This window comes from Eretmochelys imbricata, chromosome 14 (genome assembly GCF_965152235.1).
Source record: "Eretmochelys imbricata isolate rEreImb1 chromosome 14, rEreImb1.hap1, whole genome shotgun sequence".
NCBI classification, from domain to species: domain Eukaryota; kingdom Metazoa; phylum Chordata; order Testudines; family Cheloniidae; genus Eretmochelys; species Eretmochelys imbricata.
The window spans coordinates 54435338-54463279 of record NC_135585.1 but is presented as its reverse complement, the minus strand read 5'-3'; the positions used below and the strand labels follow the sequence as shown (position 1 = coordinate 54463279).

The window sequence follows — 27942 nt, the reverse complement described above, 5'->3', positions numbered from 1 at the left end:
GAGTTCGTCCTTGTAGCCTGGAGGCCTGTGTGTCTCCCCGCCAGAGCGGGGGCAGCCTGGATGGGGCAAAGTGTCCCCCTCCTGTTGCACACCCAGCCCCCTTGCCCATTGTGGGGGGGGGCGCTCACTTTCCACAGCCCACTCAGTCTTTGGCTGCTCTGCGGGGGCTGCCAGCCAAGGGGCACGGTTCTGATTAGTGCCCACGGCTGGTAGAGTTTGAGTCCTACGGGTGCTGCCTTCCATGGAGCCAGCCCAGGGCCACTTCACATGGGAGACAACCAGTGACCAGACACAGCAGCACCAACCTGGGCTGGATGGGAGCCAGCGCCCCCGAGAGGGGAAAGGCCCTGTGCCTCATTCCCCACCCCATTGAGCCAGCCAGTCTCTGTCCTGGGGCCAGATGGGAGCCGGCGCCCCACAGAGGGGACAGGTCCCATGTCCCATTCTCTAAAACCAGTAAAAGCCCAGGACACAAAACAGAACTCTCTACCCCCCTAACAAAAAGCCAGAAGGCCGAGATGGTGCTTGTTCCTGTCATGATTCTGTGATTCTGATTTTTTTTCTCCTGCCTGTTACCCTGGCCTCTGGCACTGCACCAGGCAGGAAGCTCAGACACACGCCTGAGGATCTTGCCGAGCTCCAGCCGACCTCTCCTCTGGGGAGATCCCGCTCTGCCGGGCCAGTCCTGACTTGGGCTCATAGTTCATCGTGACATGAAAGATCCCAGAGCCCGATCACAGGAATAAGAGAAAATAGAGCTCCCAGTTTATAGACAAAAATGCCTGAATGTCAGGGGGCCCTGGCATTGTGAAGAAAAACAGCCTTTACTGTGCAGTAAAAAGAGCTTAAACCCATTAACAGCCGTGCCCCAGTGCATGGGAAGCAAACCCACCCCACAACAGGAAAATGCTCTGAAGTGCTGGAGGCCAAGGAACAGGTGTGTGTGTGGGGGGCAGGGGGGTAGCGGGAGAGGAGCAGGATGTTTATTACCAAGGGAAGAAAACAGTGTTAGGAAAAGCCCCCCCACACACACACCCCGAACTTTCCAACTTCCTCGCATAGCGGGCCCGAGTTCCCAGGCTTAACGCTGCGCTGAGTTATTTTGGGCATTGGCAGGACACATGCACAGATGCAGATCTACAAAGACGCCCCAGGGTGCCCCCGATGGTACGAATTCGTTCATCCAGCCGGGCCGGAGAGATTGAGGGTCCCACAGAGTGTGGCTGGGCTCCGGACAGCTACTGTCAAGCTGCCCCTTGGGGGCTCTGGCCCCACAACAACGCCAGGTCAGGAGTGCCCAGCTTACGAGTTATACACCTGGCAGCTGGGGGGCGGGAAGTAATAACTGCTGCCCCTACAAACTGGCCCTGGGATCGGAAGCTCGGTTGTCTCTATCTTGGGCAACCTAATAAGAAAGTTCTGCAGAGCAAATCTTAGAATCATAGGACTGGAAGGGACCTCGAGAGGTCGTCTAGTCCCGTCCCCTGCGCTCATGGCAGGACCAGCACCAGCTAGACCATCCCTGACAGGCGTTTGTCCAACCTGTCCTTAAAGATCTCCAATGAGGGAGTTTCCACCACCTCCCTGGGCAATTTGTTCCAGGGCTTAACCACCCTGAGAGTTAGGAAGTTTTTCCTAATGTCCAACCTAAACCTCCCTTGCTGCAATATTAAACCCACTGCTTCTTGTCCTGTCCTCAGAGGTTAATGAAAACAATTTTCTCCCTCCTCCCTGTAACAACCTTTTATGTACTTGAAAACGGTTCTCATGTCCCCTCTCAGTCTTCTCTAGACTAAACAAACCCAGTTCTTTCAATCTTCCCTCAGAGGTCATGTTTTCCAGACCTTTCATCATTTTTGTTTCTCTTCTCTGGACCTTTCTCCAATTTGTTCACACCCTTCTTGAAATGTGGCACCCAGAACTGGACACAATCCTCCAGTTGAGGCCTAATCAGCTCAGAGTAGAGCAGGAGAATTACTTCTCATGTCTTGCTTACAAATCTTGTCCTCATTGATCCCCCTACAGAACCCCCACCCCATGCTGCCCCACCCCCCAATGGTCCTCCATGTAGCCCCCATCCTGGCAACTCTTGTCCCTGCCCCCAGTGACACCCTCACTCTAACCCACTAGATTCCACTTCCAGTCCCCTCTCAGAGCTGGGGATGGAACCCAGGAGTCCTGGCTCCACGCCCCCCCTGCTCTAAGTTAACCCCCTAAACTCCCCTCCTCCTCCTCGTCCCCTTCCCCTCTGAGAGCTGAGGAGAGAACCCAGGAGTCCGGGCTCCCAGCCAGGGCCATCCTTAGGATTTATGGTGCCCTAGGCGGGATTATTAAACTGGTGCCCCTATGCCCGACTTGCTCTTAGCAACACAAACATAAGCTTACAGTACTGGAAAACTCACCACATGCACTTTATTAAAAACAGTTTAACTCAATTAAGCTCACTGTAATGCTGGTGGACTAGCACTAAAGAAGCAGTGCTATAGAAAAAATTCTGATTTATTGACAGAATGATGCAAATAATATAATTTTTTAAATTTGTCAACATTTTATTGTAAATTTCTACGAAGAGGTATTGAAACAAGGATTTGTTTTTAATTAAAAGGGATCTTTCTGGCTTTTTTGGCTGCAAAATCAGTAATAATGTCATCGTACGACAAAGACAAAGCGATGTCTTGTTCGACTGCAAGAATAGCAAGACCAGTCAATCGTTCCTGACTCATTGTAGAGCGGAGATAGTTTTTAATGAGCTTCAGTTTTGAGAAACTTCTCGGTAAAGCACAAAGTGACCAAAATGAAGTCAGCACAGAATCATCCCCTCTAGGTGAAGGTAGCACAGAAATGCTGCCAGAGTCCTATTGTGCCTTGTCTTTGTTTGGAAAGACGTTCGCAACAGCAACACATTTGGGGCCCGGCCAGAAATACGTGACCCATCCCTGCCTCTGAAGTTCCATCAAAACCGGACATTTTCACAGCTCTAGCATGATGGCACAGATTCTTCACAAGGACGTGTCCCTGGCCTTTTTAACGCCTCTTAACCGTGTATTTACTTTACGAAAGTTGGACAAAACATTGTGAAAATGTAAGACATTGGCTGCCCAACCTCTGGGCTGGCAAAAGCTAAACTGACGCACTGGGGGAAAAAAAGCAAGAGAATCTTGGTACAACATACTGTCGCTCTATACACGAGTCAGGAGATGGGCATATTCCAGTTGTTGGAGGAAGGCTCTATTTAGCAGTAACAGGGCTATAGGAAAGCCAGTCAACGTTTTTTGTTTCTCTGAGGAAAACTGGCCCACTCCCTGTCCCAAACCAAACTCGTTACACATAATTGTCAACAACTTAATTTTCTGGTTTTGGCTACGATATTGATTTTTTTTTAAAAAAAAAAAAAGATTGAAATTGGATTCAGGATTGTTAGCAAGCATTTTTGGCAAACAAAGTTGTGAAATGACAATCTCAATGGCAACACAGTCCTGCTTTCACGCTTAGCTCACTCATGCCCCGGCCTGCTGGTCCAACAGCTGCAGTAGAGGAGGAGATAGGTGGAAAACTGCAGTACTCCAAAATCCACCTCTTGGGGGGCAGAGTAGCAACACCAGCAGCAAACCCTCAGGTCCGATCACACGCCAATGGGCACCACCGCCAGCCCCATGGTGAAGTTAGCACAGCATCTGATCTCAGGGACAGGGCATCCATGGAGCCGCAGCAGCTCATCCTGCCCCACGCAGCTCCCCCCGGATGAGATGGATCGCTGCCAGCCCAGGGGAGAGTCGAGCTCCCCAGCTAGGGTGACCAGATGTCCTGATTTTATAGGGCCAGTCCTGATATTTGGGCTTTGTCTTATATAGGCACCAATTACCCCCACCTAGGGTGACCAGACAGCAAGTGTGAAAAGTCAGGACACGGGGGTGGGGGGGTAGTAGGAGCCTATATAAGAAAAAGACCCAAAAATTGGGACTGTCCCTATAAAAGTGGGACATCTGGTCACCCTGCCCCAACCCCCATCCTGATTGTTCACACATGTATCCGGCCCAGCCAGCTGCCTGTGACCATTCCAATCCTGAGTCACTTTCACTTTCATTCCTCAGCACGCAGCCAGTCAGCCCCCCCTTCCCCTCACCCAACCCAGCCCTGCTCCATGGGGGGGAGGGGGCGAAGGGAAGGTGCTCCATGGGGGGGGGGGCGGGGAGAAGAATGGACATTATGGGGGGCAACAAAGGATACTGCAGGCGCCGAGTCTCCCTCACCTCACTCCGGGGGAGAGAGTCAAACCCCCACCCTAACCTCTACCCCCTCCCCTTCCCAGAGACCCCAGCAGCCAGTCCCCTCCCTCAGGCTGTGCTGAATTCGGCTCTCTAGGACCCAGCAGCCCTGCCCTTAGTTCATAGACTATCAGGGTTGGAAGGGACCTCAGGAGGTCATCTAGTCCAATCCCCTGGTCAAAGCAGGACCAATCCCCAATTTTTGCCCTAGATCCCTAAATGGCCCCCTCAAGGATTGAACTCACAACCCTGTCCAGCAGGGTTCCCTGGTGTAGACGCAGCTCACGCTGGTACCAGGAGCTCTTCAGACAGCACAGCAAACGCCACCTCCCGAAAGGACGTTAGTGAACCCGCCAGATGTGCTCCTCTGTCAACACCCCCACGTCTACGCTGGGGGTTTCACCAGTGCAGCCATGGTGCTGTGGGGGGTGTTGTTTTCACACCCTGACCAACACAGCAATACCCGTAGAAGTTTTAAGTATAGCTCAAGCTTCAAACCAGTTATTCCTAAACCAGAACAAAGCCTATCCACACAGGGGGTTGCAAGGGTTTTACTCCACCATGAAAAAGCAGTTTAGGTCTTGTCCACACTAGGAAGTTGTACTCCTTTAGCTCATCCCGTCTAGCTATCCCACTTCAGTGTGGAGGCAGCTACACTGGCATGCCGGTGCCTCTTCCCAAAGGGAAAGGGGAATAAGCCTGACAGAAAAAACCCTGGAAGATGTGTGTTTACAAAAGGGGCTAACCTTTAGAAAGCGAGCCCCAGATCAAGAACTGAAATCCCCGCTAGTGTCCTCAGGTCAGGACATCAAGGACTATGTGAGCTCTGTCTCAGCTGTACAGAAAAGTGTACGTTCAGAGCAAGCAAGGCAGCTACTTTTGGTTCTGATTTCCTTCCAAGTATCAGGAGTCAATCAGGCTGGAGATCATCTGGAAGAACCTCACCATCTTCTCCCACTGCTCCTTCACCCTCCCCAGGGCCTCCAGCCCTTTGATCAGCATCTTCCTGGCCGCCTCAAAATCTACGTCTTGCACCTTGCATTTCTCCATGGTGCACATGATCTCCATCAGCTCATCATTCTGCCTCTTGAAGTTCTCGAAGCTCCTCTGATACTCATCCTGGGTCAACTTCAGCATCTCCCAGCTCTGCTCGACCTTCAAATGTGCATTTTGCAGGACACAACTGGATCCTCCCGTTGAGTCTTGCTGACATTTAGCCACGTTCGGCAGCTTGGCGGTGAAGGCAGGAGATCCCACTGAGGATTTACTGTGTGAATCAAATTCTGATGCTCTTTGGTATAAGCGTTTGATCTCTTCAACGAGAGACTTGTCTTCTTCCTTTCCTTTGTTTTCAGACAAGGCCATCTTTTCCAGCTGTTCACAGATACGGAGGCCCGATATGCAGATCTCTTGAGCTTGATTTTTTGGCTCTCACATTTTCTGGCTCTGTTCTGCTCTTCGTCTTTAGGAAACTGTCTTTCAGCGAGTTGGTGTTAACTTCCTGAGTTTTCTCAGTGATGACTTTCTTCATGCTGAGGCCATCGTGCTCATCGCTTAGCTCTTTGAGGCTTGTAGCATAATTCAGTAGCATTTCTGACTTTGCAAAAATGTGGAATGCTGGCATATGCTTCCAAAGTCAAATTGTTCTAGGCCAGCTACTACACCACCTTCCATTTTCCCAGCTTGCATCTTGCTAAGTTTTCCCATGGACATGCTTGTAATCCCATTGATGAAACTGGTCATTCCATTTGTAATATTCTCCACAACGGTCATGCCCACAGCATCCCACCCTGTGGGGATGGCTTTCATGGCTTCCTTGTACTGATTGAAAGATTCATTGACCTGCTGCTTCATCTGGTTGTGATACTGCTCGGCCAGCTTCTGTGCCTCCTTGGCCGCTTTCTCCTTGATCTGTCCTTGCTTCAGGGCTATCTAGATGTCTTTCAGCTCATCCTCGTAACCTTTCTTGGCGTTCAAACAGGCCTCCATCAGCTCCTGGATCAGGTAGATGACGTCTGAATACTTGTCCTTCACCGCCTGGGCTAAGTCTTTGCAGTCGTCTGCCACGGCCTTCATGTTCTTTAGGTGCGTCGGCAGCATGGCATTCACCGTCTCCATGTCCTGGAACAGAATTTTAACAATCACCTTCATCCGTCCCGGGACGCTCATGGAGAGGAGTCTGATCTGGTCCATGTTGATGTGTGCGATGTTGAAGGCTGCCCAGCCTTGGTTACTGACTTGACACAAGCAGGCCCTGAAGGATTCTGGGTATTTGATGTGCTTGAAGCCGTCCTTAGGGGGGTTCTTATTGATGGAGAAGTCTCCCTGCCCTGCTGAAATGAAAACCAGCTGCCCCAGTATGGCGGTGGAGATGGGGAACTCCTCCCAGTTGGCATAGGACTTCATCCTCAACTCGGTCTCCTTCCCCACATCCTTGGCTTTGCTGACAGGGGAGCCGTCAGTTTTCTCTCTCCTGGTTTTGCTTCTTGTGTGTTATCGTGCTCGAGTCTAAGCGCTGAAGCCAGGACACATTGCGACCTTCCAGGAAGAGTCTCGCTGGGTTTAACCTCACTTGTGTGCGTGCTCACCAAGAAACATAACACCTCATAAAGAAACGTCTCCCGTGTTTCTCCACTGCATGACAGAGGCTCTCGCCCCCTTGAAATGGGAAAGCTGGGCTTTTTCAACTTTGTTTTTAAACCAGCAAGCCCCGAGGAAAGGTTATTTTAAGGGCAGAAGCGTCTGGGGAGTATCACGGATGTGAACAATCACACAGTAGCTAAAGCGTGTGAGCCTCACACCCCCTTCCCCGGTCGCTGGGGGACCCAGGCCCATCCTCTGCCCCAGGCTCCAGGACCTTGGTGTAGTAACGGGGCCGACCCATTTACCCTTCTTGCGAGCTCAGCTGTGAAATGTGAGTGAAAGTCACAAAAACATCCCCAGCCCCCGGCAACTCTGACGGGAAGCAGAGGAAAGGGAAACAGAAAAACGAAAGGAGTCCAACACGAGCGCGCCTCCAGCCAGAACGCACGGGCTGGGCAGGGATCACGCCTGGCAGCCAAGAGAAACTGAGGACTGAAAGTTAATAAACCAAACTTGGCGTGTGGGAAATTAGCCCTACCTGGGAGACAGAATAATGAGGGGATGAGATGCTCCGCCCCCCACTCCCTCTTGGGGTCCTTAAAGAAAACGGCTGAGGGGGAAAAACCGGTTTCTGGAGCAAGCGCCACCATGGGGGCTGCTCCCCCACCGCCTCCTGGGACCCCGGGGCCTTCGGCCTCCTGATCCACTTGAGTCATAACTGAGGCCTACAGGGCCAGCGGGGGGCGTGACTGGGCAGGACAGAAGGGGGGGGGGGCGTTAAATCTAGTGCCAGCCTGATTCCCCCCCGCCCGAGACACCCGGGCACCACCCACCACTGGCAGTGCAAGGGGCAGGATGGAACAATCAGTCACAACTGCACCCTGCTTCTGAACACCCGCGGGTGACGTCAATGCAACAGCAGGGGACGGGCCCCTGCCCCATTCCCCGCCCCCCGGAGCCAGCCAGTCCCTGCCCTGGGGCCGGGTGGGAGCCGGTGCCCCCTAGAGGGGACAGGCCCCGTGCCCCAGTCCCCGCCCTGGGACCAGGTGGGAGCCGGCGCCCCCTAGAGGGGACAGGCCCCGTGCCCCATTCCCCGGCCCCCGGAGCCAGCCAGTCCCTGCCCTGGGACCGGGTGGGAGCCGGCGCCCCCTAGAGGGGACAGGCCCCGTGCCCCATTCCCCGCCCCCCTGAGCCAGCCAGTCCCCGCCCTGGGACCGGGTGGGAGCCGGCGCCCCCTGGAGGAAAAAGGCCCCGTATTAGCCACATTATTTCAAAATGACTTTATTGAGCTAGAAAAGCGGGGTATTTACAGGGTTAAGGCTCATAGGTCCAAGGACCCCTCAGCGCCGCCTCTTGGCAGACCTGGGCGGGGCGGGGGCAGGACCCGCTGCCCCCTTCCTCTTGCTCCCCCGGGTGGCAGGGGTAGCGGCACTGGGCGGGGCAGGCGTGCCGTCCAGGCGGTAGGAGGCCAGGTCGACAGCCTGCTGGAGGATGCCCGTCAGGAGGAACTCGGTGCTGGCGACGGGCAGCCGGGCGCTCAGGGCGGGTCGGCAGCGGGGAAGGTCTTCGGGGCAGGAGATGATGACGCGCTTGTCCTGAAAGGGTTAAATCCTGCTCACTCCCGACCCGCAGCCCCCCCCCCCCTTCTGTGCCCCTCAGTCCCGACCCGCAGCCCCCCTCCTCCTGTGCCCCTCAGTCCCTCCCCTCCTCCCTGCTGCCCTTCAGCCCCCCTCCCCGTGTCCCCCCCAACCTCCCCTGCCTGTCACTGCCAACCCGCAGCCCCCTCCGTGCCCCTCAGTCCCGACCCACAGCCCGCACTTTCTTCCGTCACTCCTGCCCCACAGCTCCCCTCCTCCTGTGCCCCTCACTCCCTCCCCTCCTCCCTGCACCCCTCATTGCTGCCCCGCAGCTCCCCTCCCCTTCACTTCCCCCCCCCCAACCTCCCCTGCCCCTCACTGCCAACCCGCAGCCCCTCTCCCAGCTCTGCCGGTGCCCCTCACTCCCCCCTCACCTTGTACGTCCGGGGCATATGGGGCAGGAAGACCCCCCCGCTGCACTGGATGATGTCCTTCATGTGCTCGGGCTCCGGCTTGACGTTGGGGGTGACGTGAATCTCGTAGCCCTGCGGGAGGGGGACGCGGTTGTGACTGACCCACGCCCTGCTCCCATGAGGGAAGGGGCGGAGCCTGTGGAAGGGGCGGAGCCAGCGAGGGCCAGGACCCAGGGACCATGTGTCCACAGCTGAGACCTCGAGGGTGAGGAGCTTGTGACAGGGCCAGTTGCAGGCGGCATCCTGCCCAGATGGGTTCACCAGGGTGCTTAGGGCATGAGTGGGGGGGGGCCCACAACTGCAGCTGTCCCCCCCCCCATGTGGTGTATGGTGGGGAGGGGATGGGGGTGCGAGCGGGTTCAGAGGGTCTCACCTGCAACAGGCTAGTGGGGGGTGGATGTTGGGGGGAGCCAGTTGGGCTTAACATGCAGACGGGCCCCCCGAAGTGGGCAGTGTGGGGGGGGAAGGGGTCTCAACAGCAAGGGCCCCAGGATGGTGCAGGGGGTGTCAATGGGGTCAGAGGGGTGGACGGGGGGGTCTCACCTGCAGCAGGGCCCCCCGCATGGCGCAGGGGGTCTCAATGGGGTCAGGGGGGTGGACGGGGGGGCTCACCTGCAGCAGGGCCCCCCGCGTGGCGCAGGGGGTGTCAATGGGGTCGGGGGGGTCTCACGTGCAGCAGGGCCCCCCGCGTGGCGCAGGGGGTGTCAATGGGGTCGGGGGGGGTCTCACGTGCAGCAGGGCCCCCCGCGTGGCGCAGGGGGTGTCAATGGGGTCGGGGGGGTGGACGGGGGGTGTCTCGCGTGGCGCAGGGGGTGTCAATGGGGTCGGGGGGGTGGACAGGGGGTGTCTCGCGTGGCGCAGGGGGTGTCAATGGGGTCGGGGGGGGTGGACGGGGGGTGTCTCACGTGCAGCAGGGCCCCCCGCGTGGCGCAGGGGGTGTCAATGGGGTCAGAGGGGTGAATGGGGGGTCTCACCTGGCGCAGGGGGTGTCAATGGGGTCGGGGGGGTGGACGGGGGGGTCTCACCTGCAGCAGGGCCCCCCGCGTGGTGCAGGGGGTGTCAATGGGGTCGGGGGGTTCTCACCTGCAGCAGGGCCCCCCGCGTGGTGCAGGGGGTGTCAATGGGGTCGGGGGGGGTCTCACCTGCAGCAGGGCCCCCCGCGTGGTGCAGGGGGGTGTCAATGGGGTCGGGGGGGTGGATGGGGGGTCTCACCTGCAGCAGGGCCCCCCGCGTGGTGCAGGGGGTGTCAATGGGGTCGGGGGGGTGGACGGGGGGGATCTCACCTGCAGCAGGGCCCCCCGCGTGGTGCAGGGGGTGTCAATGGGGTCGGGGGGGGTCTCACCTGCAGCAGGGCCCCCCGCGTGGTGCAGGGGGTGTCAATGGGGTCGGGGGGGGTCTCACCTGCAGCAGGGCCCCCCGCGTGGTGCAGGGGGTGTCAATGGGGTCGGGGGGGTGGATGGGGGGTCTCACCTGCAGCAGGGCCCCCCGCGTGGTGCAGGGGGTGTCAATGGGGTCAGAGGGGTGGATGGGGGGTCTCACCTGCAGCAGGGCCCCCCGCGTGGTGCAGGGGGTGTCAATGGGGTCGGGGGGGTGGACGGGGGGGTCTCACCTGCAGCAGGGCCCCCCGCGTGGTGCAGGGGGTGTCAATGGGGTCGGGGGGTGGACGGGGGGGTCTCACCTGCAGCAGGGCCCCCCGCGTGGTGCAGGGGGTGTCAATGGGGTCGGGGGGTGGACGGGGGGGTCTCACCTGCAGCAGGGCCCCCCGCGTGGTGCAGGGGGTGTCAATGGGGTCGGGGGGTTCTCACCTGCAGCAGGGCCCCCCGCGTGGTGCAGGGGGTGTCAATGGGGTTGGGGGGGGTCTCACCTGCAACAGGGCCCCCCGCGTGGTGCAGGGGGTGTCATTGGGGTCGGGGGGGTGGATGGGGGGTCTCACCTGCAGCAGGGCCCCCCGCGTGGTGCAGGGGGGTGTCAATGGGGTCGGGGGGGTGGACGGGGGGGTCTCACCTGCAGCAGGGCCCCCCGCGTGGTGCAGGGGGTGTCAATGGGGTCGGGGGGGGTCTCACCTGCAGCAGGGCCCCCCGCGTGGTGCAGGGGGTGTCAATGGGGTCGGGGGGTGGACGGGGGGGTCTCACCTGCAGCAGGGCCCCCCGCGTGGCGCAGGGGGTGTCAATGGGGTCGGGGGGGTGGACGGGGGGGTCTCACCTGCAGCAGGGCCCCCCGCGTGGCGCAGGGGGTGTCAATGGGGTCGGGGGGTGGACGGGGGGGTCTCACCTGCAGCAGGGCCCCCCGCGTGGTGCAGGGGGTGTCAATGGGGTCAGAGGGGGTAGACGGGGGGGTCTCACGTGCAGCAGGGCCCCCCGCATGGTGCAGGGGGTGTCAATGGGGTCGGGGGGGTGGACGGGGGGGTCTCACCTGCAGCAGGGCCCCCCGCGTGGTGCAGGGGGTGTCAATGGGGTCGGGGGGTGGATGGGGGGGCGGGGTCTCACCTGCAGCAGGGCCCCCCGCGTGGCGCAGGGGGTGTCAATGGGGTCGGGGGGTGGACGGGGGGGTCTCACCTGCAGCAGGGCCCCCCGCGTGGTGCAGGGGGTGTCAATGGGGTCAGAGGGGTGGATGGGGGGTTTCACCTGCAGCAGGGCCCCCCGCGTGGTGCAGGGGGTGTCAATGGGGTCGGGGGGGGTCTCACCTGCAGCAGGGGCCCCCCGCGTGGCGCAGGGGGGTGTCAATGGGGTCAGAGGGGTGGATGGGGGGGGCGGGGTCTCACCTGCAGCAGGGCCCCCCGCGTGGTGCAGGGGGTGTCAATGGGGTCAGAGGGGTGGATGGGGGGGGCAGGGTCTCACCTGCAGCAGGGCCCCCCGCGTGGTGCAGGGGGTGTCAATGGGGTCGGGGGGTGGACGGGGGGGCGGGGTCTCACCTGCAGCAGGGCCCCCCCGCGTGGTGCAGGGGGTGTCAATGGGGTCGGGGGGTGGACGGGGGGGGTCTCACCTGCAGCAGGGCCCCCCGCGTGGTGCAGGGGGTGTCAATGGGGTCGGGGGGGGTCTCACCTGCAGCAGGGCCCCCCGCGTGGTGCAGGGGGTGTCAATGGGGTCGGGGGGGGTCTCACCTGCAGCAGGGCCCCCCGCGTGGTGCAGGGGGGTGTCAATGGGGTCGGGGGGGGTCTCACCTGCAGCAGGGCCCCCCGCGTGGTGCAGGGGGTGTCAATGGGGTCGGGGGGTGGACGGGGGGGTCTCACCTGCAGCAGGGCCCCCCGCGTGGTGCAGGGGGTGTCAATGGGGTCGGGGGGGTCTCACCTGCAGCAGGGCCCCCCGCGTGGTGCAGGGGGTGTCAATGGGGTCGGGGGGTGGACGGGGGGGTCTCACCTGCAGCAGGGCCCCCCGCGTGGCGCAGGGGGGTGTCAATGGGGTCGGGGGGGTGGACGGGGGGGGTCTCACCTGCAGCAGGGCCCTCCGCGTGGTGCAGGGGGTGTCAATGGGGTCGGGGGGGTCTCACCTGCAGCAGGGCCCCCCGCGTGGTGCAGGGGGTGTCAATGGGGTCGGGGGGGTCTCACCTGCAGCAGGGCCCCCCCGCGTGGTGCAGGGGGTGTCAATGGGGTCGGGGGGTGGACGGGGGGGTCTCGCGTGGCGCAGGGGGTGTCAATGGGGTCGGGGGGTGGACGGGGGGGTCTCACCTGCAGCAGGGCCCCCCGCGTGGTGCAGGGGGTGTCAATGGGGTCGGGGGGTGGACGGGGGGGTCTCACCTGCAGCAGGGCCCCCCGCGTGGCGCAGGGGGTGTCAATGGGGTCGGGGGGGGGGTCTCACCTGCAGCAGTGCCCCCCGCGTGGCGCAGGGGGTGTCAATGGGGGCGGGGGGTGGACGGGGGGGTCTCACCTGCAGCAGGGCCCCCCCGCGTGGTGCAGGGGGTGTCAATGGGGTCGGGGGGTGGACGGGGGGGTCTCGCGTGGCGCAGGGGGTGTCAATGGTGGGGTCGGGGGGTGGACGGGGGGGTCTCACCTGCAGCAGGGCCCCCCGCGTGGTGCAGGGGGTGTCAATGGGGTCGGGGGGTGGACGGGGGGGTCTCACCTGCAGCAGGGCCCCCCGCGTGGCGCAGGGAGTGTCAATGGGGTCGGGGGGGGGGTCTCACCTGCAGCAGGGCCCCCCGCGTGGCGCAGGGGGTGTCAATGGGGTCGGGGGGTGGACGGGGGGGTCTCACCTGCAGCAGGGCCCCCCGCGTGGCGCAGGGGGTGTCAATGGGGTCGGGGGGTGGACGGGGGGGTCTCACCTGCAGCAGGGCCCCCCGCGTGGTGCAGGGGGTGTCAATGGGGTCGGGGGGTGGACGGGGGGGTCTCACCTGCAGCAGGGCCCCCCGCGTGGCGCAGGGGGTGTCAATGGGGTCGGGGGGGGTCTCACCTGCAGCAGGGCCCCCCGCGTGGTGCAGGGGGTGTCAATGGGGTCAGAGGGGTGGATGGGGGGTCTCACCTGCAGCAGGGCCCCCCGCGTGGCGCAGGGGGTGTCAATGGGGTCGGGGGGTGGACGGGGGGGTCTCACCTGCAGCAGGGCCCCCCGCGTGGTGCAGGGGGTGTCAATGGGGTCGGGGGGGGGGGTCTCACCTGCAGCAGGGCCCCCCGCGTGGCGCAGGGGGTGTCAATGGGGTCGGGGGGTGGATGGGGGGGCGGGGTCTCACCTGCAGCAGGGCCCCCCGCGTGGCGCAGGGGGTGTCAATGGGGTCGGGGGGGTGGACGGGGGGGTCTCACCTGCAGCAGGGCCCCCCGCGTGGCGCAGGGGGTGTCAATGGGGTCGGGGGGTGGACGGGGGGGTCTCACCTGCAGCAGGGCCCCCCGCGTGGTGCAGGGGGTGTCAATGGGGTCAGAGGGGGTGGATGGGGGGTCTCACCTGCAGCAGGGCCCCCCGCGTGGCGCAGGGGGTGTCAATGGGGTCGGGGGGTGGACGGGGGGGTCTCACCTGCAGCAGGGCCCCCCGCGTGGCGCAGGGGGTGTCAATGGGGTCGGGGGGTGGACGGGGGGGGTCTCACCTGCAGCAGGGCCCCCCGCGTGGTGCAGGGGGTGTCAATGGGGTCAGAGGGGTGGATGGGGGGTCTCACCTGCAGCAGGGCCCCCCGCGTGGCGCAGGGGGTGTCAATGGGGTCGGGGGGTGGACGGGGGGGTCTCACCTGCAGCAGGGCCCCCCGCGTGGTGCAGGGGGTGTCAATGGGGTCGGGGGGGGTCTCACCTGCAGCAGGGCCCCCCGCGTGGTGCAGGGGGTGTCAATGGGGTCAGAGGGGTGGATGGGGGGTCGGGGGGTCTCACCTGCAGCAGGGCCCCCCGCGTGGTGCAGGGGGTGTCAATGGGGTCAGAGGGGTGGATGGGGGGGCGGGGTCTCACCTGCAGCAGGGCCCCCCGCGTGGCGCAGGGGGTGTCAATGGGGTCGGGGGGGGGTCTCACCTGCAGCAGGGCCCCCCGCGTGGTGCAGGGGGTGTCAATGGGGTCAGAGGGGTGGATGGGGGGTCGGGGGGTCTCACCTGCAGCAGGGCCCCCCGCGTGGCGCAGGGGGTGTCAATGGGGTCGGGGGGTGGTCGGGGGGGTCTCACCTGCAGCAGGGCCCCCCGCGTGGCGCAGGGGGTGTCAATGGGGTCGGGGGGTGGTCGGGGGGGGTCTCACCTGCAGCAGGGCCCCCCGCGTGGTGCAGGGGGTGTCAATGGGGTCGGGGGGGGGTCTCACCTGCAGCAGGGCCCCCCCGCGTGGTGCAGGGGGTGTCAATGGGGTCGGGGGGGTCTCACCTGCAGCAGGGCCCCCCGCGTGGCGCAGGGGGTGTCAATGGGGTCGGGGGGTGGACGGGGGGGTCTCACCTGCAGCAGGGCCCCCCCCGCGTGGCGCAGGGGGTGTCAATGGGGTCGGGGGGTGGATGGGGGGGTCTCACCTGCAGTAGGGCCCCCCGCATGGTGCAGGGGGTGTCAATGGGGTCGGGGGGTCTCACCTGCAGCAGGGCCCCCCGCGTGGCGCAGGGGGTGTCAATGGGGTCGGGGGGTGGACGGGGGGGTCTCACCTGCAGCAGGGCCCCCCGCGTGGTGCAGGGGGTGTCAATGGGGTCGGGGGGGTCTCACCTGCAGCAGGGCCCCCCGCGTGGTGCAGGGGGTGTCAATGGGGTCGGGGGGGTCTCACCTGCAGCAGGGCCCCCCCGCGTGGCGCAGGGGGGTGTCAATGGGGTCGGGGGGGGTCTCACCTGCAGCAGGGCCCCCCGCATGGTGCAGGGGGTGTCAATGGGGTCGGGGGGTCTCACCTGCAGCAGGGCCCCCCGCGTGGCGCAGGGGGTGTCAATGGGGTCGGGGGGTCTCACCTGCAGCAGGGCCCCCCGCGTGGCGCAGGGGGTGTCAATGGGGTCGGGGGGTGGACGGGGGGGTCTCACCTGCAGCAGGGCCCCCCGCGTGGTGCAGGGGGTGTCAATGGGGTCGGGGGGGTCTCACCTGCAGCAGGGCCCCCCGCGTGGTGCAGGGGGTGTCAATGGGGTCGGGGGGGTCTCACCTGCAGCAGGGCCCCCCCGCGTGGCGCAGGGGGTGTCAATGGGGTCGGGGGGGGTCTCACCTGCAGCAGGGCCCCCCGCATGGTGCAGGGGGGTGTCAATGGGGTCGGGGGGTCTCACCTGCAGCAGGGCCCCCCGCGTGGCGCAGGGGGTGTCAATGGGGTCGGGGGGGGGTCTCACCTGCAGCAGGGCCCCCCTGCGCGCTCGCTGCAGCGACTGGGCCAGGCTGAAGTGGAAGTTTCGCTCTTGCTCGGGGTCCCGCACCAGGAAGCCGCTGGGCGACAGGAAACAGGTGCTGCGCCCGCTCTGGGGGAGGGGAAGGGGGGCAGGGTCACCTGGGGCAGCCCCCCAATGTTGTTTCCTCTCCCGCCCCCCCCCCCCCCCCGCCTCCGGTCCCCAGCCTCGCCCCAATCGTTCCCTCCCCCACAGGGTCCCCCCTGCCCCCCGGGGGTACCTTGTCCAGCCAGTCCAGCGTGACGATGGGCACCCCCCGGGCCAGGGCGCACAGGAACTTGACGGTGCGGCGCACCCGGTCCGTCACCAGGTGGGTGCAGTCGAAGACCGACTGGGCCAGCGCCCCGCCCAGCGCCGAGACCACCCGCTCGCCCGCCTCATCAATCACCCCCGTGAACAGCACCTGGGGGCGGGGAGCCCAGTCAGCACGGACCAGCCCGTCCCCCAGACTGCCCCCCGCCCCGCCCCTCGCAAGCGGGGCGGCTTGGTACAGTCCCTTCCCCACCACCCCCAGGGGCAGAGTAACTTGCTAAATCCCCCTCCCCACCACCCAGGGGGCAGGGCTGTTTGGTATGGTCCCCTCACACCCTCCCCCCCCCCCCGGGCAGGGTAACTTGGTACGTCCCCCCCCACCCCAAGGAGGGGGAGCTGTTGGCTACCAGCTCCTCATCCCCTCCCCACAGCAAGGCACCATGGTAAATTCCTCCCCTACCCCACCCTTACGGCTTGGTACGTTCCCATTAGGTCTGTTAAAGGTAGGGGTACAGCTCCCCCCCCCCCAACTTGGTACAGCCTGACCACCCACTTCCACTCCAGTGCAGGCCTGCTGGAGCCTGGATTCCAGACCCCCCCCCCTTTCCCCCCCCCCGCCTTGCACCCATGCCAGGGCCCAACAGGCCGTGTCCTGCCCCACACCGGCCCCAGCAGGTCAGCCCAGGGCAGGAGGCCTCTGGACTCTGAACAAATGGCCCAACGGAAACCCCGAGTGTGTGTGTGTGCAGGGGGGGGAGAGTGGGGGGACGGGACTAAAAGTAACGCACGAGGGGAACTGCTGGCCACAGGAACAGCCAACCACCAGGGCGTCATGGCAGCGAACTGACGCAGGAAACAGGTCCACGAGCCGCAGCCAGCGCATCACCGCCATGCGTTAACCTCCTCAGGCCTTCTCACGACACATTTTTGGTGGCCTGAGAGCGCGGCCACCAACTCCTGCTGGTGGCCGCTCTGCCAGTTTTCCCTAAAACGCTTCATTAATTTGAGGAAACACAAATAAATGTGCACCTCGACACGTCCCAATCATGGGCATTGATTTACGTAGGAGGGTCTTTTCCTGACTCAGTCACAGAAGTAACGCAGAGCCGTCTCTGTTCTTTCCTGGACCGACAGCACAGAAACGCAACTAAGGTGCTTTGCACGTTCCCCTCTCTTTTCGGAGGGGGACGGTTTGGTTGGTTAGCTAGTGGTCTACTGCTGCGAGACGTGACACTTGTCTGTTAACATCGCTTTTCACCGCCTCCCAGCTGGCTGCTAAGTCTGCTGCGAGAAGCGATATGAACAAACCGACAGATATCACTTTTCCCAGCCGATTTACTGTGACAAATTAAGCCGTGGAGGCCATAGGAGGGGGGTGGTGAGCTGGGGGGACGGAGCCCAAAGCCCCAGGGCTAAAGTCCGACCCCACCGCCTCTGGGAAGGTGAAGAACTCAGTGTGTGTCTCCCCAGAGGCGGGCAGATTATGTATCATCTACAGATCGGTCTACACAGTCCCTGTCGTCTCCCCCCACTCCCTCCTCTGAGCCAGGATAGAACCCAGAGCTGGGAGATACGTGGGGCGGGGTGGGAGTTGGCACCCCCTAGAGGGGAAGGGCCCCCGTGTCCCAGCCTACTGGCCGCCCCGCCCCGCAGTCCTGGGCTTTCTTACCCTGGGGGAGGTCGTGCCACCGGCTGCCCCCTGGGATCGGCGAGGGGCCCTGGCTCGCAGCCCCTCCACCTTGTTCTCTGTGCTCTGACGGCGCAATGTGGGGACCGGCGCCTCCTGCAGGGGGAATGAGGGGAGTGAGACTCACTTACAGCCCCCCCACCCCGCCCCTTCGGAGTTCTCCCTAGCCACTTAGACCACGACCCCCATAGTCCCACCCCCTCGCAGGACAGGCCCTGCACCTCGAGTCCACCCCAGCAATGGATTCCCCCACCACACCGTATCAGGCTCCGCCCCCAGAAAATTATACCCCGCCCATTTTGCAAACAACCGCAGCCAGTCTGTCCACCCGATAAATTACACCCTGCCCCCTAGTGCCCAGGCCCCACCCATATTAGGCCCCGCCTCCCAGTGGCCAGGCCCTGTCCATAGCAAGTTAGGGGTGGGGCCCGACACCTGCGGTAGGGACTTTCTCGCAGCCCTGCCAGTCCTGCCCAGTGGCCTGTTACCCACCTGCCTCTTTCTGGCATTGCTCCCAGCATCCTCTTGGGCCATGGTACTGCCCACTTGTCCCTTGCCCTGCACCTGAGGCGGATCCGGGGTGGCCACCCCTCTCCGCTTGCCTCGGGCCTCCCTGGCTGGCTCTGCAGCACCCCTCCTCCTGGGGGCCAGCTCCTGGGCGGGGACTCTCTGGGACCGCCGGGCTCGGCCCTGCGACGCCTCCGGCTCTGGTCCCCCTGAACCCCTCCTGGGCTTGTTGGCTGGGGCTGGTTCCGTGCCTGCAGCCCCCCGAGATCTCCGGGCCCGGCCTGGAGCCCCCTGGCTCGAGACCTCTGGCTCCGTGGGGGGGTCCTGGGTCCGCACAGCCCTCCTGGGCCTCTTCACAGGGCCGGGCTGGTCCACCTCCTTGACGCTCCCCGGCTCCGGCGCCTCCATGTACACGGCCGGGCTGCAGAGCTGACGCCGCCCCCTACGCTGGGGGGCGGCCGGGGTGGGCTGGCTGGGGTCTCCAGACCCCACTGGCTTCTCCGCCCCACCCCGCCGGCTCCGCCTCTCTGGAGCAGGGGCTGGTGGTGGGGGAGAGGGAACCGGAACGGATCGCAGGCTCCGGCGCCTCACGGGTGTGGAAGGACTGGGATGAACCTCTGGGACCTGGGGCGGGGGGGGGGGGAAGAGAGAAAGAGATTGGGGGGCTGCGATCCAGGACTCCTGGGTTCTGTCCCCAGCTCTGGGAGAGCGTGGTGCAGGAGCTCCCCAGTCAGTGCGTGCAGTCTCCATTCCTCCAGGAGAGGGCGCCAGCCCCTGCTCACCTTCCCAGCATCCTCAGGCCGTGCCCCCGACGGGTGGGCCCCAGCCCCCGTGACCCCGACAGCCGCTGGGGTCTCCCATCTCTCCGCAGCCTCCGGGCCACCTGGAGAAGAGGATGAATTAATTCCAATCAGCAACTGCAGTTCCCTTCATTGCCACTAGATGTCGCTGCCTGCCAAGGCACATCATGTGACTGCCAGCAACACCCCTGCTCCTTGCACAGGGTGTCTCCCACACCCCCCCCCACACCCCCCCCCCCATCACTCACCCTGCCGTCTCAGGCGCTGCCCGGAGCGGCTGCCTCCGGGCTCCGCTCCTGCCCGCCCGCCCTCACCCTGCAGTGCCAGGGCTGGTCTGCGGGGGGCGCTCAGCACGAGGCGCACGGGCTGGGATTCCTCCTCTTCCGGCAGCTCCCCCCCAGCGCCCCCTGCTGGCAGTGCCCGGCCAGGGGGCTCTGACCCCTCCTTGAGGCCGAGGCGAGCAGCAGCGGGGGCCTGGGTGCCGAGGGGCAGCAGCCCCCCAGAGGCCGGGCCGGGTACTGCGGGCTGTGCCGGCTCCTGAGACAGGGCTCCCCCTGGTGGCGGATGGCGGAGCAGCAGCTGGGTGTCCTCCTCGGGGGTGAAGGGCTGGGTGGGCTGGTCCGAGCGGAGCCCAGGGTCCTCGCAGAACGACTGAGTCGCCCCCACAACATACAGATCCTCGTCCGAGTCCTCCTCCTTCTCTGAAGAGGCGCAGACTGAGGGTGGGGGGAGGAGGAGGGGGGAAAAGAAGATGAGGATAGAACCCAGGCATCCTGGCTCCCAGCCCCTCTTCCTCACTCTAACCACTAGCCCCCACTCCCCTCCCAGAGCCGGGGAGAGAACCCAGGCGTCCTGGCTCCCATCCCACCCCGCTCTAACCACTAGCCCCCACTCCCCCCCCAGAGCCAGGGAGAGAACCCAGGAGTTCGGGCTCCAAGCTCCCTGCTCCAATCACTCCAGTCAGCACTGGGTGGCTCGGCCCAGCCTGGCACAGAGGCGGGGAGACCAGTCAGGGCAGGTCTGTCATGGCAGCAGCTCTCACGCTTCCCAGAATCCTTAGCAACCTCTCCTCCTCCTCCCCACCATGAAATCCAAGATGGCGGCTCCAGACGGGTTTCCTCTCTGCCCCCCCCCTTACCCTGAGCGCCTTAACCCAGCGTGGGGCTGTTGTGCTCACCTGGAGCGTGCAGGGCTGGGCCAGCAGGGGGCGACATCACGGACCCTGCAAAGGGATGAGAGTGGCAGCAGGAATTGGTGGGGGAGGGGTGACTGCCTGAGGCCCCGCCCCTGGGGTCACTAACTCCACCCCCTGCCTGCGGCCCCACCCCCAGGGGCATCACTAACTCCGCCCCTCTGGTGACCTATACATACATTGGTGAGTTCTCAGCCCAGCAGGGCCATGGAGACTGAGCTGCCCTGTCTGGCCACCAGATGGAGCCACCCCGGGAGGAGACGCTGATGGGGGCTGGGATCATGGGGGGCTGGATTCCCCCCCAACCCACCTTTTGCCGGTGGGGGCGATCTGAAGACAAACGTCTGGGTGGCTTCCTCCTCTAGGCTGCTCCCAGAATCTGTGGAGAGAGGAATTACCCAGGGTCCTTCACAGCTTTCCCACCACCCATCTCTTCGCTCACGGCCACACAACCCCACAGATCGCCTGCTCAGAGGGAGGGACGAACGCTAGGTCATGGGGGGAAACTGAGGCACAGAAAGGGGAAGGGACATGCCAGAGGTCACACAGATACAGAACCCAGGAGTCCTGGCTCCGCCCTCCCCCCTTAACCACAGATCCCACTCCCCTCCCAGAGCCAGGGATGGAACTCAGGAGTCCCACCTGCTGCCGCGGGGGCTCTGGCGGCCTCGGCCCCCGAGGACGGGGTCTCCTCAGCCAGGTAGCACTGCGTGGCCTGCAGGGCAAAATCAGCGTCATCTGGGAAGGGGAAGGAGAGCGGAGACTCCAGGTGAAACTGACGCGCCTGATCCCATCCCAGCATGCAGGGCAGGGCCCTCACCCCTCGGGAGCCGCAGACCGGGGCAGGGAACGGGACCCAGGCGTCCGGGACGGCAGGGCAGGGCCCTCACCCCTCGGGAGCCAGAGACCGGGGCAGGGAACGGGACCCAGGCGTCCGGGACGGCAGGGCAGGGCCCTCACCCCTCGGGAGCCGGAGACCGGGGCAGGGAACGGGACCCAGGCGTCCGGGACGGCAGGGGCAGGGCCTGTGTCTCCCAGCCCCCATATTTACCCTCCACATCCGTCTCGCTGTCGTCTCCGGGCTGGGCTGGGCCCCACGCTGGCTCTTCGTTCCCCTCGGTGTCCATCACCTTGGCCTCTGGGCTGACATTGGACTGGGGGGCCGGTAGCTCCTCCCCACCTGCCTGGGCTGGGCCCCCCACCAGACCTGGTGCCTGGTCGAACTCTGCCCCGGGAGCCCCCTCCACATCTGTGTCGCTGTCTCCACTGGCTGTAGGCAGGTGGAGCGTCTGTTGGCCAACATCTGGATTCTCCTCCACATCTGTATCGCTGTCCCCAGTGGCGACAGGCAGGGGGTCCTTTTGTCTTCCAACATCTGGTTTCCCCTCAGCCTCCTCCACATCTGTATCATCGCCTGCCTCCACAGTGGGCTGATGGCTCCTCTGTACAACATCTGGATTCCCCACAGACTCCTCCACATCTGTATCACTGCCCACATCAACAGCGGGTAGACGGCTTTTTGCAGTGACATCTGGATTTCCCACAAACTCCTCCACATCTGTATCGCTGTCCTCATTTCCTGCAGGCCGATGGCCCTTAGGATGCACATCTGGTTTCCCCACTGTCCCCGTCACATCTGTATCTCTGTTTCCAGGGAGAGCAAGTTGATGGTTCTTCGTTACAACATCTGGATTCTTTGCCTCCTCTTCCTCCACATCTGTATCACTGCCCACATCAATAGCGGGTAGATGGCTCTTTGCAGTGACATCTGGATTTCCCACAAACTCCTCCACATCTGTATCGCTGTCCTCATTTCCTGCAGGCTGATGGCCCTTAGGATGCACATCTGGTTTTCCCACCGCCCGCGCCACATCTGCATCTCCGCCCCCTGGGGAAACAAGTTGATGGTTGTTCGGTACAACCACTGGAGTCTCTGCCTTCTCCTCCTCCACATCTGTATCACTGCCCACCTCAACAGCGGGCTGATGGCTCTTCTGTACATCCTCCACATCTGTAACCTCCTCCACATCTGTATCGCTCTCCCCATCTTTGGCAGAGTGATGGCTCTCGGGATGCGTATCATCTGGATTCTCCACTCCCCCCTCCACATGTGTCTCTCTGCCCCCAGGGAGAGTATGTCGATGGTTCTGCTGCACATCTGGATTCTTTGCTGCCGCCTCCTCCACATCTGTATCGCTGTCCACCTCAACTCCGGGCTGATGGCTCTTTGGACCTACAACATCTGGATTCACACCAGCCCCCTCCACATCTGTATCGCTGTCCCCATTTCCGGCAAGCTGATGGCCCTTTGGATGCACATCTGCATTCTCTGCCTCCTCCTCCACATCTGTATCACCACCCAGCTCAACGGCAGGCGGGTGGCTCTTTGGATCCACAACATCTAGATTCTCCACATCTGTATCGCTCTCCCCCAGGACAACAGGTCCATGGCTCTTCTGCACAACATCTGGATGCCGTACCTCCTCCTCCACATCTGTAACGCTGCCCACCTCAGCGGGGCAACCGTTCCCCAGGCCCCCGACAGCTGGTGCCTGGCCCGTGCCCGTGGCGACGCCCGTGTGGCCAGGCCCCTTGACCAAGCGGCAGGCGGCCAGCGCAGGCTCTCGGGCCGTCCCAACAACCCCCATGGCCCTGGGCTGCTCGGCACCCAGGGCAGCGACTCCGTTCTCCGGCGGGCCGGGGGGCCTCTCGCCGCCGTAGCTCAGGCGCAGGGAGGGGCAGGGGGCGTCAGGGGTCTCGCCACCTTCCTCATCACTGGGGGGCAGAGAACAGCAGATCAGAACCCACCGTAACCGACAGAGTCAGCACTACCGAACCGCCCACCCCACAGCACAGCGCCCACACCGAGCTCCCTCCCGAGCCCCCCGCAGCGCCCTCCACTGAACCCCCGCCCCACAGCACAGCGCTCCCTACTGAGCCCCACTGCGCTCCCTCCCGAGCTCCCCACCCCTCAGGACAGCACCCCCCACTGAACCCCCTGCCCCACAGCCCAGCGCCCCCACTGAGCTCCCTCCCGAGCCCCCCGCAGCTCCCTCCACTGAACCCCCCACCCCACAGCACAGTGCCCCCTACCAAGCCCCGCTGCGCTCCCTACCAAGCCCCCGCCCCTCAGCATAGCACCCCCCCGAACGTGCCTGTGCTCCCTCCCGAACCCCCTGCCGCGCAGCACAGCCCCCCCCACTGAACCCCCCAACCCCAGTACCTCCTACTGAGCCCTACAGCAGCCCCCTGCCCCACAGCACAATGCCCCCTACCAAGCCCACCCTGCGGCATGGCTCCCACTACTAAGCCCCCCCGACAGCCTCTATCAAGCCCGCTCCACGACACAGCTCCTGCTACCAAGTCTCCCCCAGCACCCTCTACTGAGCTCCCTGCCCCACAGCACAGCGCCCCCTACTGAGCCCACCCCATGGGGCAGCTCCTGCTACCAAGCCCCCGCAGCACAGTGCCGCACTGGGATCTTGGGGTCAGCACTTACTGCTGGAGGAGAGCGCCCCCTGCTGAGCCCCCTGCCTCGCTCCCTGCAGCACATCCCCCCCTCGCTCTAACCACTAGACCCCGCTCCCCTCCCAGAGCCAGGACAGAACCTATGTCCGTCTCTACCTTTCCGGCACCACAGTTGCGCACGGGGAGGAGAACGCTGCGTCGGAACGGACTCCGGTGTCAGAGGAGGAGTCGGAGCCTGGTGGAGAAGACAGACACAGGGTGTCAGCAGAGAATCCGGGGGCCTGTGCGTCTCCCACCTGCAGAAGGTTTGTTACCATAATATCGAAGGATGCCTGAGCGCTGGCGCTGTCAGTAACCAGAGGGGAAGTCCAGACATGGAATTCCCGACCCTCATCCCTCCCACCCCCAATTTGTTATCGTAGGGTCTACTGTAATAGAGAGGGGTAGACGAAGCAAACAAAGCCAGGAGTCCCGACTCCCAGCCCCCTCCCCTGCTCCAGTGACTAGCCCTTACGCCACAGGAACAGAACCCAGGAATGCTTGCCCATCAACACTGGTTTGTTATTGTAGGGTCTACAGTAATATCATAAGGTCCCTGTGCATAGGCGGGGCGGGGGCTCAACAGAACCTCCCACTACCCTACTCATGCCCTCACCTAGCTACTTTGTTATTGTAGGGTCTATAGTAATATCACAGGGTACCCTAGTGCCACGATTGTGTGTAACCTTGCAGGAAGAGGGAGTCCATACAGACTCAACCCCCATCCCCCACACTTCTGAATCCCACACTCATGCCATGCCTGGTTTGTTGTTGTAGAGCCTATCATAATATCATACGGAGGGGGTCGCCCTAATGCCAGGACTGTGCCTAATCTGTGTGGAAGTGGGAACCCAGACACAGACTCACTCTCAGCCCCACTGCGTGCAGACCGTGGCTAGTTCATTATCGTAGGGCCTACCATAATATTATAGAGTTGCCCAAGTGCGAGGATTGTGTAATCTGTGTGGAAGAGGGAGGAGCCCAGACATAGAATCATGCCCAGTCCCCCCACACTCATGCCCTGGCTAGTTTGTTATTGAAGGGTTTACCACAGTACCATAGGGTCCCTTCACTCCAGGGCTCTGTGTAAACTTGAGGGCAGGAGCCCAGACACAGAATCATTGGCAGTCCTGCCGCACCCCAGCCCGACTTGTGCCACGCCTGGTTTGTTATTGTAGGGCCTACCATAATATCACGGGGTTGCCCTAATAATGCAATAGCTAGATGTAATTTAAGTGGAAGCGGGAGCCCAAACAGAAAAACAAACCAGCAATGGTATGAGCGTGGGGTTGCTGGTTTGTTATTTTAGGGTCTGCAATAACATTACAGACCCATCCCCACAATCCCAACTCACCATTGCTCCCCGGTAGTTGCAGGAGCCTTCCTCCGCCCTGCGACTCCTCCTCATCCTCAGAGTCCCTGGCCAGCAGGGCCCCGTAGCCCATCCTCTTGCTGGGCGCAGGGGTCTCCTCGATGGCCAGGGTGTTGGGGACCCGGGGCTGGGTGGGTGGCACCTCCAGAGAGTCTTCAGGGTCGGCGCCCACCAGGGGCAGCAGGAAGTACTGGCAGCCCACGTCCCCGAACATGAGGGTGTCGCCATCCTCCAGGCTGTAGCGGACATGGGGCAGCAGCACGGCACGCTGGCGCCGGGTCCGGTTCAGGCTGCCCCGGTCATAGAGCAAGTGGGGTCCACCCGGCACCGGGACCTCGATCACCGCATGGGCCTTGGAGACAGAGGGGGCCGGCAGGCAGACCTGGCAGCTCGGCAGCCGCCCCCACCACATTCTCCCCGGGGTAGATCCAGAAATCTGCGGGGGAGAAAGAGAACCCCGGAGTCCTGACGCCCAGGGTGAGCCAGTAGACCCCATTCCCCTCCCGGAGTAGGGGAGAGAACCCAGGAGTCCTGGCTCCCAGCCCCCCGCCGCTCTAACCACTAGCCCCCACTCCCCTCCCACAGCTCAGGAGAGAACCCAGGAGTCCTGGCGCCAGGATGCCACCATCGAGGGCCATCAGAGCACCGGTGCTCGCCCACTTCCTGGATCCCAATAGGATCCCCCAGGTGAGCAGGTGAAATCTCCAAGGAGCAGGTGGCTCTGATGGGCGGGGCCGGCCCCAGCCCCCTCCCCCCATCCCCACCCAGCACCACTGACCTTGCTCTGGCCCATATTTGCTGCTGAGCAGGTGCAGCCGCCCCACGGGCCGGGGGACTTCCCCGTCGGCCTCTCCCCCAGAGGGGTCCCCGTCCTCCCCCCACTCCAGCAGCTGGGTCTGATCCATGGCCTGCAGGGCAACAGTCACAGGGTGAGTGACGGGCACCCCCCCAGTACTCCCCTCCCCCCAGTGCCCCTATCAGCCCCACCCCCCGGGCAGCACCAGCACCCCCCAGTGCCCCTCTCTGCCCCCCCCGCCCCCTGGCAGCCCTGGCACCCCCCCACATACGCCTCACTGCCCCCTCCCCGCCCCCAGTGCCCCCCCTCCCGTGCCCCTCACTGCCCCCCCACCCCGTCAGCCCCCCCGTGCCCCTCACTGCCCCCTTCCGGTCCCCCAGTGCCCCCCTCCCCCAGTGCTCCCTGTCAGTCCTGCCCCCCGCCCCCCTGGCAGCCCGGCACCCCCCCGCATGCCCCTCCCCGCCCCTGTCAGGCCCCCCCCGAGCCCACACTGTCCCGCGCCCCGTCAGCCTCCCGTCCCCCCCAGTGCCCCCCCGTGTCCCTCTCTGCCCCCAGTCAGCCCCAGGGCCCCCTCCCGTGCCCCTCTCTGCCCCCCCCGCTCCCTGTCAGCCCCCCGCCCCCCTCCCGTGCCCCTCACTGCCCCCCCCGGCAGCCCCGGCACCCCCCACATGCCCCTCACTGCCCCCTCCCCGCCCCAGTGCCCCCCCTCCCGTGCCCCTCACTGCCCCCCCACCCCGTCAGCCCCCCGTGCCCCACTCCTCCCAGTGCCCCCTGTCAGCCCCGCCCCTCTTTGCCCCCCAGCTCTGCCAGGCCCCCCCCTCACCTCCTGTTCCAACTGTGGCCCCCCAGGTCCCTCTCCGCGATCCCAGCGGGGAGGCCCCTGATTGGCCAGCCGGGGCCTTCCGGCATAGCCTTCTCTTGTTCTGATTGGTCACTGTGGGTGCCCGTCATTGATGGGATGGGGCGGGTCCTACCGCCCTTGTTCCCGCCCCGCCGCTCCCTAGGGCCTCGTCTGGAGGTTGGAGCATCGAGAGGAGGCGAATGTGCGTGTAGAGTGTCGACCCGGAACCATAGAGCAGCACAGGGTTCCTGGCTAGATTGTTCACTTACGAGTCCGTCACCCCGCCCTTTTGGCGCCAACGAGGACCATAGAGAGGCCAATGTTCGGGTAGATATTACCCTGGAGACCATAGAGTGATACCATGCCCTAGGCTAGAGTGTACACGACGGGTCCGCCACAACATGGAGGCGCTGTCGCTCCTCCGACGAGCGCCACCTGAGATCATAGAGAGGAAACGCGTTGCCTAGACGTTACCACTGGAACCATCGAGCCGTGGGGGCTTTTGCAGGCTGGACTGGGCAGGCTGGGTCCTCCAAGGCATGGCGGCTGCGGTCCGTGACAATCTCACCGGAACCATAGAGGGGAGGGCGTGGCCGTAAGAGTAGCTAGAGCGTACGCGCCGAGGTCCTCCCCCACCGCGGGCCCCGCCCTCTTCTCCCCATGACGTCACCTGCGACCATGGAGGTGAATACGCTTGTGCAGAGAATACCGCGCAACCATAGAGCCTTGGTGTGGGAGGCTAGAGCGTACACACCAGTCCTCCAGAAGATCGGGGCCTGGGGGTGATTTGCAGGGAATGGCTGGAGGGGGTGCATGGGGGCTGGATGGCTGGAGGAGGTGCATGGGGCTGGATGGCTGGACAGATGGCATGTAGAGGGCTGGATGGCTGGAGGGGGTGCATGGGGCTGGATGGCTGGAGGGGGTGCATGGGGCTGGATGGCTGGACAGATGGCATGTAGAGGGCTGGATGGCTGGAGGGGGTGCATGGGGCTGGATGGCTAAAAGGGGTGCATGGGGCTGGATGGCTGGAGGGGATGCATGGGGCTGGATGGCTGGACAGATGGCATGTAGAGGGCTGGATGGCTGGAGGGGGTGCATGGGGCTGGATGGCTGGACAGATGGCATGTAGAGGGCTGGATGGCTGGAGGGGGTGCATGGGGTTGGATGGCTAAAAGGGGTGCATGGGGCTGGATGGCTGGAGGGGATGCATGGGGCTGGATGGATGGACAGATGGCATGTAGAGGGCTGGATGGCTGGAGGGGGTGCATGGGGCTGGATGGCTAAAAGGGGTGCATGGGGCTGGATGGCTGGAGGGGATGCATGGGGCTGGATGGATGGACAGATGGCATGTGGATGGATGGATGGCTG

At 63.6% G+C, this 27942-nt stretch overlaps 2 protein-coding genes across 2 annotated transcripts in view; one reads left to right on the top strand and one right to left on the bottom strand.

Moving 5' to 3' along the window:
- The window catches only part of ABHD16A (abhydrolase domain containing 16A, phospholipase), a 536419-nt gene that overhangs the window by 266431 nt on the left and 242046 nt on the right, over positions 1-27942 (top strand). The gene's annotated exons all lie outside the window — the stretch shown is intronic.
- On the bottom strand, positions 8114-26684 carry MDC1 (mediator of DNA damage checkpoint 1). The gene is given in 18 exon segments (XM_077833702.1): positions 8114-8443; positions 8860-8970; positions 15567-15692; positions 15841-16023; positions 17542-17655; positions 18052-18690; positions 18849-18949; positions 19115-19582; positions 20044-20088; positions 20369-20437; positions 20701-20796; positions 21110-22833; positions 23683-23761; positions 24920-25340; positions 25342-25373; positions 25716-25845; positions 26557-26597; positions 26600-26684. Coding segments are annotated over 18 exon segments (4719 nt in total). The 3' UTR covers positions 8114-8188.